Source organism: Colobus angolensis, unplaced genomic scaffold (genome assembly GCF_000951035.1).
Source record: "Colobus angolensis palliatus isolate OR3802 unplaced genomic scaffold, Cang.pa_1.0 Scaffold4, whole genome shotgun sequence".
Lineage (NCBI taxonomy): Eukaryota > Metazoa > Chordata > Mammalia > Primates > Cercopithecidae > Colobus > Colobus angolensis.
The window spans coordinates 5492954-5507380 of NW_012117376.1; the positions used below are offsets into that span (position 1 = coordinate 5492954).

Here is a 14427-nt window from a genome sequence, read left to right on the forward strand (position 1 = left end):
AAGATTAACTTTTTGAAAGGCTAACAATGGTAGCTGCAGTTAATTGAACCACTAATACATGTCTGGTGCTCCGTAAGTGTCATTTCATTTAATCCTACCATAGTCCCAAGAGCTAAGTATATTATTGCCATTTTATAAATAAGAAAAAGGAGAGAGGTCCAGGGAAGTTAAGTAATACACTCTTGAGGAAGCTGGTAGGCGACAGGAAGACAGCATCTATAACACTCTGGTGAAATCACTGTTTGCTTGTCTACCTCACCCCCAAAATAGAATTTTATTATTTGGGGAGGGTAATCTATTTTTCATGATTATATAATTAGGGCCAATCACAGTGCTTAAGACAAAGGATGTCTAATTAAATATTTGCTGAATGAATCAAAACCTTTATGACTCCAAATCCCATATTATATCAACTGCTGTAAGCTGCTGCTTAATTTCTTAAAAGTTGAACCTATCTTTAGTTTTTTTTTACTTATTTTTCATTTGTATCTTTTCTTCCCCCACCCCATGCTGCCCACCCCCCACCCCACAGCCAGACAGAACCTTATTCTGTTGCTCAGGGTGGTGTGCAGTGGTGTGATCAGTGGGTGATATTGGCTCCCTGTAGCCTCCGCCTCCTGGGTTCAAGCGATTCTCCTGCCTCAGGCTCCTGAGTAACCAGGAAAGGTGCGCACCACCACACGCAGTTATGAACCTGTCTTTAGACTCCCTTATTGGTAATTTTGAAAACAAGGGCATTTTTTTGTTTTGTTTTGTTTTGTTGAGACAGAATCTTGCTCTGTCGCCCAGGATGGAGTGCAGTGATGCGATCTTGGCTCACTGCAACCTCTGCCTCCCGGGTTCAAGCAATTCTCCTGCTTCAGCCTTCTGAGTAGCTGGGATTACAGGCGTGTGCCACCATGCCCAGCTAATTTTTGTATTTTTGGTAGAGACAGGGTTTCATCATGTTGGTCAGGCTGGTCTTGAACTCCTGACTTCGTGATCCGCCTGCCTTGGCCTCCCAGAATGCTGGGATTACAGGTGTGAGCTCCTGTGCCTGGCCACAATTTTTATATTATCTTGATTTAGGGCATCTATATAAAACAAAGAATTAAATAAAATCAGTATTTTCGGTAAGAACCTTACATTTTGTAGTCTCAACTGACTCATATATCCTGTGTTCATAGTGCCTCTTTTTATGATTAATGTTATCTTATCATTATTTTATAGTTTTAAGCCTATCTTGTCCAACGTTTCTTTCTCAGATGGCCAAGTGTGATGGTTGTAAACGACAGGGTAAACTAAATGAGTCCATAAAGTGGCGAGGCAACATTAAACATTTCTGTAACCTATTTTGTGTCTTGGAGTTTTGTCATCAGCAAATTATGAATGACTCTCTTCCACAAAATAAAGGTAAAATTAAACTTAGCTAATGGGATTTTTATGTCAGTGCTAGGACACTATCAGCACACACAGTTATAAGTAATATAATAAAAACAAAATTTCATTGGATTCAAATAGCCTGAATTTCCTTAAATTTTTCTTTAAGAAGTCTTTAATTTCCCCTTGAGGGAAAAGTAATTCTAATACTTTTTGCTCTGATGGTCAAGCACACCAAAAGGCCAATAATGTATCTGCACTAATTTTTATAGGAAACTTGTATTTAATTGCTTTTGATTGAATGTATCTGTACATAAATAACTTAAACTAAGGATATATACTGCTTAGTTAATAAACCAGAAATAAAAATAGAAAATCAGGGCAAACAAAGGGAGAGTATAGTTAATATAGTTGCTGTGACTAGTGTAAAATTTGATTCAGAGCTTGCTTATAGGCAAGGAGAAAAGAAGAACACATTAATTATCTCAGAAAATATAAAATAGACGGGTTCTACTTGGGTAGCAAAGTTGATCCTGGCTAAGAATAAAATAATTTCGCAAGTAGGACAGCTAATGTGGTCAGAATATCCAGGTGAGTAGATAGATCCATGGTGTATTCATCAAGTAGCTCTCCTAAATATTTCTTTCTCAGTATTAGATTAAAAACATTTGGTAGCCGGGCATGGTAGCTCGCACCTGTAATCCCAGCACTTTGGAAGGCTGAGACGGGCAAATAACTTGAGGCAAGGAGTTTGAGACCAGACTGGTAATCATGGTGAAACCCCATCTCTATTAAAAATGCAAAAATTAGCCAGGTGTGGTGGTGTGTGCCTGTAATCTCAGCTACTCAGGAGGCTAAGGCATGAGAACCCGAGAGACGGAGGTTACAGTGAGCCGAGATCACACTATGGCACTCCAGCCTGGGCAACAGAACGATATACTCCCTCTCAGAAGAAAAAAAGCCGCTTGGTATTATGTCCTCTGATCAAAGCCTGGAGTGCTACCTAATTGACAGAGCTTTGGCTCCTTGCAGTCTGGCCATTGCCTACCTTTGCAGCCTTATTAATGATTACCTTAATCATAAATGCCTTGTGCTAATCTTTTGTGTTAGCCCTCCATTCCTCAGAACCACTCAAGTTGGTAGTAGAATATTCATTTTATAATATGGGTTAAGAAAACCAGTGTTATGGGGTTGGACAGCTCCCTCATTAACTTATTTATAAAAATTGTCATGTTAAGTTTTTATTTGATGCACGCTTAGGTCTAGGAGTTTTAATAGTTACTAATAGAACAGTCCAGCCTGAAGCTAATATTTGTCTTTTTTGTTGTTGTTGAGACTAGGTTTTGCTATGTTGCCCAGGTTGGTCTTGAACTCCTGGTCTCAAGTGATCCTCCTGTTTCAGCCTCCCAAGTAGCTGGGATTACAGGCTGGTGCTACTGTATCCAGCACCTGTATTTCTACCTGTTAAATGTCATTTGAGGTTTATAATTTTATAGAATTGGACTCTCTTTAAGTCCTAATGAACACTAATCTGACCAGAGTCACCCAACCTAACATTATACAGAATCAGATATTTGTATTGCTTCTTGAAAACCTAGTTACTAAACAGGGTTTTGTGTGTGAGTATGAGTGTGTATGAGAGAGAGACCCTTTTGCTTATTCCAGGTCTTAACTTTTTATTTTAATCAGTAAATATTTCTAAAGCGAAAACTGCTGTGATGGAGCTCCCTTCTGCAAGGACAGATACAACACCAGTTATAACCAGTGTGGTGTCATTGGCAAAAATACCTGCTGCCTTATCTACAGGGAACACTAACAGTGTTTTAAAAGGTATGACTTGATATAATGACATTTGGCTAAGCCATAGAAGTGAGTGTTGTCTAGCCTAAGTAGTTCTCTTTTTTTGAGACAGAGTTTCACTCTTATTGCCCAGGCTGAAGTGCAATCACGCGATCTCAACTCACTGCAACCTCTGCCTCCTGGGCTCAAGCAGTTCTCCTGCTTCAGCCTCCCGAGTAGCTGGGATTACAGGCACCTGCCACCACGCCCAGCTATTTTGGTATTTTTAGTAGAGACGGGATTTCACCATGTTGGCTAGGCTGATCTCAAACTCCTGACCTCAGGTGGTCCACCTGCCTCGGCCTCCCAAAGTGCTGGGATTACAGGTGTGAGCCACTGGCCAGTAGTTCTTACTGGTAATACCTTTCTTCATGTGATGTAGGGGAACATGCACCCCCTCCTACCGCCCCCCACCCCCGCCTCAGGGGAGTGGGTAGCAAGCAAGGTGGTGTGGATGGGAAAGGAAGTGTCTTTATTTTTATTTTTTCAATTTTTAATTTTTTTTTTTGAGACGGAGTCTCACTCTGTCACCCAGGCTGGAGTGCAACGGCACTATCTGGGCTCACTGCAACCTCCACCTCCCAGGTTCAAGCAATTCTTCTGTCTCAGCCTCTTGAGTAGCTGGGTTTGCAAGTGCCTGCCACCACACCCAGATAATTTTATATTTTTGGTAGAGACGGGGTTTCACCATGTTGGCCAGGCTGGTCTGGAGCTCCTGGCCTCCTGCCTTGGCCTCCCAAAGTGCTGGGATTACAGGCCACCACACTGGGCTAATTTTTTTTCTTTTTTTTTAATCAGGCAGGCTCTTGAGCCATAGAAGGTTCAGAGACACTCCCCAGGAAATGCTATTTTTTTAGGAGCCCAAATTATTTTAATATTCCTATTCCTTTACTGCCAGTTGGATGGGGTTGGGGCCCATGAATCCTTACCAATATTAAGCACCCTGGGTGATACTGATGCAGTTTCCTTGTACCATTTTTCTGAGAAATTCTGGTTTAGACTCTAGCCCAGCTTAATGGGAGGAAAGTAACTTCTCAGTTTCAGTGTTTACTTCTGTATATTCTCAGATAATAATGTTTATTTTAATTTACAACAGGTGCAGTTTCTAAAGAGGCAGCAAAGATCATTCAAGATGTGAGTTTGATACTTTTCTTGATAATGCCACTTGGGCTTATTTTCACTTTGGATATAGCATTCTAATATATCTGAGTACTTTTCTTTTTGCTGGAAGAGGGTCTTAGTCATTAATCTGGGTCTTGGGCACAACTAACAGTAAAGTGACTGGCATAGGCTTTTGACCATATTTCAGCAGCAATTACTGTTTTTGAAGATGATGTAAACGTGGATTGCTGTTCATAGTGGCAAGCATAGTCTTTAAAATAGTGGAGTGATATATTGTGCGCTTTTGTTTTGAATCTTACAGTTTAATCTTAGATCATTAGTAAGAATGCATTCTTGATTTATTTTATTATTTATATTCAGGTTCTTTAATTTATTTAAATTCTTGTTAATTCCACCTGGTTGGAAATAACAAAACTACATTATTTTTCTCTTTTACTATATTCAAGTATTTTCCTTTTAAGTTTCGAAAGTTCAGTGTAGTCCTGTTTTATGCAACTTTGAATTATGTGAGACTGAAAATAGTGCAAAGTAAAAGTACATTTAGACTTTCACTTTATGTCTCAAATTTGAAATATTGTGAGACTTCTCAAAATTAAAAAAAATGTTCAAGAAATGCATACTTTCAAGTCTGGCAGGCTGACTGCAAATTATGGCATTGCTGCCTTGTATCAGCATCACTTTAGCAGGAAAACAAAATTCCCATCATTCTTTATTAGTATCACATGATACTGTATCAGTTCTTGGGTTAATATTTCTGATGACTGTTATGCCTTTTTTTTTTTTTCTTTTGAGACAGGATCTTGCTCTGTTGCTCAGACTGGAGTGCAGTGGCATGATCATAGCTCACTGCAACCTTGAAATCCTGGGCTCAAGCAATCCCCTACCTCAGCCTCCTGAGGAGCTAGAACCACAGGTGTCTGCCACCACGCCCAGCTTATTTTGTTTTTTTCTTTTGTTGAGATAGGGTCTCAGTCTTGCTATGTTGCCCAGGCTAGTCTCAAACTCCTGGCCTCAAGTGATCCTCCCACCTCAACCTTGAAGCTGTTGTGATTACAGGCATGAGCCGATGGCGCCCAGCTTGTGCTGCTGTCTTAACATTTGCTCTTGATATAATTAAAACTCTTTTTCATATCATAGAACAATGCCATTTAAGTGTTATGTTAAGTGGTGGTGCTAGTGCTAAAAAATGTGTTCCAAATTTAATAACTTTAGAATGAAAGTTAGATGTGATAAAAAAATCTATGAAGATGACCAAACCACTGCTGTGATATCTCATGCTATTAATTTAGGAGAGTGTATCCTGCAGAATATTAGCGGTAGTGCTCAAAAAACTGAAAACAGTATTAAAGCAGGTATGCCTCTTAGTTCATAAAAATTATAACCAGGCATTGATAATGGAATAAATGGAAAAAAGTTCTGGTAACACAAGTTGCAAGATCAATGCTGCTGTAATGCACCCCTGAGGGCAATCTATCATCTATGCTAAGGCATGAGTATTCTGATTTTGATTTGAAAAGAGGTGACAGTGAGACAAAAGGTTTACTACAAGTCATGGCTGGCTCTCCAATTTTAAAGCTCACCAAGGTTTTAGGAATATAAAAATGAGCCGGCAAGCTGTATCTGCTAACTCCAAAGCTATCAAAACATTTCAGCCTTACCATAATTTAAAGAGGCTTTAACTTGGAAGACAACATAACAACATAACACCTGCTAATAAGGAATCTGTGCAAGTAGAACAGAAGGTAGATTTGCATAGAGTTCCTGAAGAGGATATTGAATATTTGCTTGGGTTGACCCCCATGGATTAATAAAGGAAGTCTTGCTAGAATTAGAAAAACAAAAGCAGCTGGAAGAGGGTCCTAGCAGTCAAGCCGGGCCTTGGGCACAACTGACAGTAAAGTGACTGCCATAGGCTTTTGACCATATTTCAGCAGCAATTACTATTTTTGAAGGTGAGCTAAATGTGGATTGCTGTTCGTGGTGGCAAATCTAAAGATGAAAAATGTGTCTGCATACCAAGAAATCCTCAGTGAAAGAAAAACTCTTAAACTACATTAGATTCATTCTTTAGCAAAAGTCTTCCAAGGAATCAGACCAGCCTTCACTGAAATGTGGAGAGATAGCTTGTCCTAATTTAGTGTCTCGTAACCCTCTCATTATTTGTGTTATTGGAAGATGATAGTAATTTCTCCTTAATTATTTTCAAGCAGCATACCACATTAGATAATGAACTGTCATTAAGTTAACTTGGTATTTATTTGAATATTCCGTATTGTGCAATAAATTATATATATATATATTTTTTTGAGACAGAGTCTCTCTCTGTCGCCCGGGCTGGAGTGCAGGGGCCGGATGTCAGCTCACCACAAGCTCCGCCTCCCGGGCTTATGCCATTCTCCTGCCTCAGCCTCCTGAGTAGCTGGGACTACAGGCGCCCGCCACCTCGCCCGGCTAGTTTTTTGTATTTTTTAGTAGAGACGGGGTTTCACCATGTTAGCCAGGATGGTCTCGATCTCCTGACCTCGTGATCCACCTGCCTCGGCCTCCCAAAGTGCTGGGATTACAGGCGTGAGCCACTGTAACCGGCCCCTATGTGGAGTATTTCTATAATTCACCAGTCATTTAAACTATGTTACAGAATAGTTTTGATTAATATTTTCACTTTAGTCTATAAAAAGCATAATAATAAATAATGTAGTGCTCTTACAACATGAAAAAAAACAAACAAACCTGACAGTTTTAGAATCTTTTCTTGGTTTCTCTGAGAACTTTGTTGTGGATCTCCCTCAAGTTATGTAAATGGTTTTAAATTTTTGGGAAAGGTGAAGAATACAGAAACTACAAAGAGGAAAATCTGTAAAACTCAGCAAACTTTTCCTTTAAAAGTCTAGATAGTAAATATTTTAGACTTTGCAGGCTCTATGGTTGCAACTGTAGACTCTGTCACCTCTGCCATTGTAGTGCAGAAGCTGCCATAAATAATACATGAAAGAGTGAGCGTGGCTATGTTCCAGTAAAATTTTATTTACAAAAACAGATGGTGGGCTGGACGTGGTGCACAGGCCATAGTTTGCCAACCCCTGCTCTATGATATTCCCACCATCCAGAATTAACCATTGTTAGATTTGGTTTATTTGCTCAGTTTCTTTCCCCTACCTTTTTCTTCTTTTTTAAAAAATTAATCACTGCTACCAGTTCATCTCCCTTTTACATCCCTGGAAGCAACTACTATTATGAGTTTAGTGTATGTGCTTTTAGACGATCTAGTAATCTTTCATATTTACAGATCCATGGAAAATATTTAATATTGTTTTAAAAAATATCTATCCACGTTGATACTGAGTAGGTTTGGTACATTCCTGTTGATTATAGTAATATTTTGCCTGTAGGTACCACATTTTATTTATCCATTGCCCTATTGATGAACATTAGATCGTTTCCAGGTTTTCGCTATTAAAAATCTTTGCAGCTAGGCACGGTGGCTCATGTCTGTAATCCCAGCATTTTGGGAGGCCAAGGTGGGTAGATCTCTTGAGCTCAGGAGTTTGAGACCAGCCTGGACAACATGGCAAAACCCCATCTCTACTGAAAATACAAAAAATTAGCGAGGTGGTGGCAAGTGCATCTAGTCCCAGCTACTTGTGAGGCTGAGATGGGAGAATCACCTGAATCTAGGAGTTCAAGGCTGTAGTGAGCCTTGATTGCACCACTGCACTTCAGCTTGGGTGACAGAGTGAGACCCTGTCTCAAAAAAAAAAAAAAAGAAAAAAAAAACCTCTGGGGCCAAGTGTGATGGCTCACGCCTATAATCCCAGCACTTTGGGAGGCCAAGGATCACTTGAGTCCAGGAGTTTGAGACCAGCCTGGGCAACATGATGAAACCTCATCTCTATAAAAAATACCAAAAAATTAGCTGGGTATGGTGGTGCATTCCTGTAGTCCCAGCTACTCAGGAGGCTGAGGTGGGAGGGTTGCTTGAGCCTAGGAGGTAGGTCAAAGCTGCGGTGAGCTGAGATCACACCACTACACTCCAGCCTGGGTGACAGAGTAAGACCCCGTCTCTAAATAAATAAATAAAAATATCTGCTACAGTGAATATCCTTGTATATATCTCCTTCTGAGTATGTAGATGTGTAGAAATGGAAGAGTGGAATTGTTAGGTCAAAGAGCATTTTCATTTTTAGGGCTGTTCCAACTTTTATCCCTACCAACAGTTATGACTGTACCCATATATTACAGCCTCACCATCATTTAATGTTGTCAGATTTAAACTTTTTTTGCCAATCTGTTTGGTGGTATCTTATTGTTGTCTTATTTTGTGTGTCACTGATTACCAGTAGGTTTGCTTATATTTCTGTTTTTTGGTCATTTGAATTTTCTTTAATTTCCTGTTTTTAATTTTTCCCCATTTTTGTGTTGAATTATCTTTTTCTTAATGATTTTTAGGTGGTCTCTCTAATCTGGATTTTCCCCCTTTTCAACTAATTATTTTCATCAACACAAAAATATACAGTCCTACATCTTATCTGAGAATAATCCTTTTTTAACACCATGGCTCTCCAGCAACTATCCCGGTTCTCTGCTCTCTTTGTGGAAAAACTCCTCTAAAGGTAGCCTGTTTTTGCCGCCTCTGCCTCCTTATCTGTTATCTCTCCTTAGGTCATTCCAGTCAGGCTTTTGTCTGCACCATTGCATTGAAACTGTTCTTGTCAATATGCTATCAGTCTTTATTTTGCCAAATCTGGTAGTCAATTTACTGTATTTAACACAGTTACTCTGTCTTCCTTTTTGAAATACTTTCTTCATTCAACTTCCAGGACATCATACTTGGCCCTTTTCTCAGTCTACATTACTTTTAGTGAACTCATGCAGTCCTGTGGTTTTATTGATCGATTGATTGATTGAGACAGGGTCTTGAGTGCAGTAGCATGATCTCAGCTCACTGCAACCTCCACCTTCTGGGACTGAGACCCTCCCACCTCAGCCTTCTGGTAGTTGGGACCACAGCGGCATGCCACCATGCCTGGTTAACTTTTGTACATTTTTAGTAGAGATGAGGTCTCGCTATGTTGCCCAGGCTGGTGTCAAACTTCTGGACTCAAGCCATCCTCCCACCTCAGTTTCCCAAAGTGCTAGGATACAGATGTGAGCCATTTCTCTTGGCCCAGTCCTGTGGTTTTAAATACCACCTAGATGGTGGTTGATTCCTTCTAGATGTATTTAGATTTATTTCTCTTACCCTGACCTTTGAGCTCCAAATTCATGTATCCAGCTGCCGACTTGACATTTACACTTAGATGATTAACAACCATCTCAAATAATATATCTAAAACAGAACCCTTTTATCCCCCCAGACTTCTCTTCAGTGATCCCTACTTCTTACCACCTCTATTACCACCTCTTTAGTCTGAGCATCATCATTCTTTTGGATTATTGCAGTGACCTATCTGTCTTCCTGCTTCCATTTTTGTCCTTTGCAGTTTTTTTCTCTACACTGTTACCAGAATGGTCTTTTAAAAACCCAAATCAGATCATGTCATTCCTCTGCTCAAAAACCTTCAATGAAATTCTGAAAAGAATAAAGAAGGCAAAGAGCTAGTTTCCACATATTGAAATTATGGGAAAACTACAGATATAAAGCTACGTAGTTAAAACAGTTGGTACTGGTGCATGAACAGACAGAAAACCCAGTAGAAGAGAAATCCAGAAATAGGCCCAGAGTTTTTTTTTTTTTTTGAGACAGAGTCTCGCCCTGTCGCCCAGACTGGAGTGCAGTCGTGCGATCTCGGCTCACTTCAACCTCCGCCTCCCAGGTTCAAGCAGTTCTCTGCCTCAGCCTCCCTAGTAGCTGGGATTACAGGTGCGCGCCACCATGCCCAGCTAATTTTTGTATTTTTAGTAGAGACAGGGTTTCACCATCTTTGCCACGCTAGTCTTGAACTCCTGACCTCGTGATTCACCCACCTCAGCCTCCCAAAGTGCTGGGATTACAGGCATGAGCTACAGCACCTGGCCCAAACATATATTTAATATATGGGAATTTAGTAATGATAGAGGTGACATTTCAGATCAATAGGAAAAATATGGATTATTTAATAAATAATGCTGTGACAACTGAGTAGACACATGGAAGAAAATATAGATTTGTACCTCACAAAAAAATAAAGTTCAGATGGAGAAATACCTAAGAAATTGTAAGTATGTAGACAGAAAAATATAGGAAAAAATTTTAACAGTGTAGAAGTCTTTCTAAATATGTCACAAAACCCAGAAGCCATAAAAGAATCAATGGGGAAATTCAACCATATTTCAAAATCAAAAGACAAATGACAAAATGAAAAGGTTACATACAACTCATGTTGCAAAAATCTAGTTTTATTAAATAGTAAAGAGCTTCTATGGGCCAGGTGCGGTGGCTCATGCCTGTAATCCTAACACTTTGGGAGGCCAAGGTGGGCAAATCTCCTAAAGGCAGGAGTTTAAGACCAGCCTGGCCAACATGGCGAAACCCTGTCTCTTCTAAAAATACAAAAATTAGTTGGGTGTGTTGCCACATGCCTGTAATCCCAGCTACTCAGGTGGCTAAGGCACGGGTAGTTGCTTGATCCCGGGATGCGGAGGTTGCAGTGAGCTGAGATCACGCCACTGCACTTGCGTCTGGGTGACAGAGCGAGACTGTCCCAAAAAACAAAAACAAAAACAAAAATAAAAAATCCCCAAGGAGCTTCTGTGAATCATTTTAAATGCAGGTAGGAAAATGGGCAAAAATAACATATGCAAAGATATTTAACTTCAAAACGAGAGAAATGCTGGTTAGAACTATGGTTTAATCAGATTGGCAAAGAAAAATGATGGGTAACACTGCTAAGGTATTCTTATTGCCAATAGGAGTGTAAACTGATAAAAGTGCTGCAGAGGGCAATTTAGTAGAACCTATTAAAATTTTAACTACCATTTACCCAGAAACTCCATTTTTAGGAATTTATCTTTCAGATACATTTTGTACATTTATGAAATGAAGCATGTACAAGGATTTTAATCATAGCATTGTTTGTAGTAGCAGAAGCTTGAAAACAACCTAATTATTTCACTAGTGGTCAGGGCCGTGGTGTATTTACTCTTGAGTTATTGTGTGAATTAGAAAAAAATAGCTCTATGTGGGCAGGGTCTGAAATGTACCCTTTTTGAATTTCACACCTATTTATATGGCCTGGCACGTGGAGTTGCTGTGCAGGCATACATAGTGGCCTTGTTGAGGCTGTAGTTAAAACTGAACAAGGTATATATCCCTAACAATGGAATATTACACAGTTGTTAAAAAAGAATGTGGCAGCTCAGTATATGCATACATAGAGCAGTCTCAAATATCATAAGTAAAAAAGACACAAGATTGTGTAACATGGTGCCATTTATGCTACACACACATACACAATTATATATATGTGTAGACTATCCCTGGAAGACAACTAATAAATGGGTAATAGTGGTTGCCTCTAAGGATAATTGAATCACTAGGGGAGAATTTTAAAAGGGAAAATTATTTTTTCATTGTGTATTATTTGAATCTTTGAATTTTTTGGCACATCTGTTAAACATGCATAGAATTTTTTTTGAAAAGATAAGGGAAAATGATAATGAATATGAATTGAGAGTTCACAGAAGAGGAACTACAAATAATGCTTACATGTGAAAAATACCTAACTACACTAAAGTAAAATAATTTTTCACTTATTGAGAAATAACAAAATGTTTGGTAATACTGTATTGACTAGGATACTGGGAAAGGCCCACATCTGTTGAGAATGGTCACATAATTTGATATAAGGTCTATGGAGAGCAATGTGGCAGTACCATCAGAATTAACATTGTGTATTTGGGACCCACCAACAACACTTCTAAGACTTTATTCTGTAGATAAACTAGCACATGTAGAATTAATTTAGGTCTAAACATACTCATTGTAGCATTGTTTATAACAGTAAAAGATTTGTAACATCCTAGATATGTTCATCAGGGATTCTTCAGATTACTTTTGGTACATTTAATAATGGAATACTATGCAAGCTGTTATTAGGCAGCTTTATACAATGTTGTGTAAATGGACCTCCAAGATAGTTTGCTAAGTGATGAGAGCAAGGTTCTGAATCTTGATAATAATAGGCTACACTTTGTAGTCAGAAGCAACTTTGTTTGATTACATAGACCATCTCTAGAAGGATATATAGTAGTACCGCTTATCTGTGGCTTGAAAATATTAAATGGAAAATTCCAGAAATAAACAATTCATAAGTTTTAAATTGTGTGCCATTCTGAGTAGCACGATGAAATATCATGCCATTCTACCTGGGATGTAAATCATCTCTTTGTCTAGCATATCCACACTGTGTATACTACCCATCACTAGTCAGTAGCCATCTGAGTTATCAGGTCACAAGAAGGATGAGTACAGCACATTAAGATATTTTGAGAGAGACTACATTCACGTAACTTTTATTACAGTATATATTATAATTATATTATATATGTTATAATTACAATATACATATTGTGTATGTATATACAACCCTGTATACATATTTCAGGTAACATAGTGGTTGCCTGAAACCATGGATCATACCAAACCCTATATACATATATGTGTGTATATATATCACACTTAGCACTTATCACTACCTGGAATTATATATATACACACATATCTGTGTGTGTATATATGTATACATATACATATATTATGTATATATACATATACAGTATATACATATATACTATGCCTATATATGGATATATACATATATCCATAATATATCCATATACATATATACACATATATACATATATGTGTGTATATATATAGGGTTCAGTATGATCCATGGTTTCAGGCAACCACTGGGGGTCTTGGAACATATTCCCAGCAGATAATGGGGAACAACTGTATAAGAAACTGGGAACAGTGGTTGTGTTCAAGGTTGAGTCTGGATAGATGGCAGTCATTCATGTATATATTACTTTAATTGCAGAAACGACAGTTATTTTTGCACCAACGCAGTACTTCCATACCTTTTGAATTTTGCACTGAGTTCATGTATTACTTTTGTTTAAAGTAAATTTAAATACAATCTCCAGTGGCTTCCCATCAAATTTAAAATACAATCCTAATTTTGTTTTTAACTGAGACCTTCCAGATCCTATATAATTTAGTTTCTGCCTACTTCTCCAAATGTATCATTCTCCCGTTGCTTACTGTCTTTCAGCCTTGTTCTTGTTGATGTTTCTAAAGCATGCCAAGCTTTTTCCCACTTCAGGGTTTTTGCACCTATAGTCTTCCTGCCTGAACTCTTCTGACCTTAGGCCTTTGCATGGCTTACTCTTTTGAATAATTCAAAAGGTCTCTGCTCAGATGTTTACTTTGAAATTGCCCCTCCTCCATGCCATCACTCTCCATTCCTGTACGGTGCTTTATTTTCTTCATTGCACTTATCACTACCTAGCATTATATATTATTTGTTTTACTTGTTTATTGTTTGTGCCTTCCTCTAGAATGTAAGGCTCATAAGAGCAGAACTTTGTCTTGTTTTCTGCTGTATCTCCAGGGCTTAGAACAGTGCCTGGCTTGTAGTAAACATTCAGGAAATAAATACTGAGTGAATACGCATGTTTTAAGTACATTCCTCCACTCTGTTGTTTGTCCTGTAACTTCGTTTTATAAAGACTTTTGTTTACAGAAGTTTTTATTTTTGATTAAAAAAATTTACTTTTTAAGAGCTTTATTATGATAGGCAGAATAGTAGCCCCCCCAAAAGATGTCCATGTCCTTGTCCACAGAATCTGTGAATATATTACATTACATGGCAAAGATGAATTAAGGTAGCAAATGGCATTAGGGTTACTAATCAGCTAACCTTAAAATAGGGAGATTATCCTGGATCATCTGAGCAGTTTTAAATTTTGAGGTACTCAAATGTATCAACTTTCTACTTTGATTGACTCTTTCCTGTATTATTTAAGAATACTTGGCCGGGCACGGTGGCTCAAGCCTGTAATCCCAGCACTTTGGGAGGCTGAGACGGGCGGATCACAAGGTCAGGAGATCGAGACCATCCTGGC

General features: G+C 38.6%; 1 protein-coding gene across 2 annotated transcripts in view; it reads left to right on the plus strand.

The window, feature by feature from the left end:
* The window catches only part of ZMYM6 (zinc finger, MYM-type 6), a 49311-nt gene that overhangs the window by 23716 nt on the left and 11168 nt on the right, over positions 1-14427 (plus strand). For both annotated transcript variants that reach the window (XM_011955359.1, XM_011955360.1), the window contains 3 exons: positions 1245-1392; positions 3049-3189; positions 4295-4332. In XM_011955359.1, the coding sequence (XP_011810749.1) occupies positions 1245-1392; positions 3049-3189; positions 4295-4332 (327 nt within the window). The remainder of the gene's footprint in view (positions 1-1244; positions 1393-3048; positions 3190-4294; positions 4333-14427) is intronic.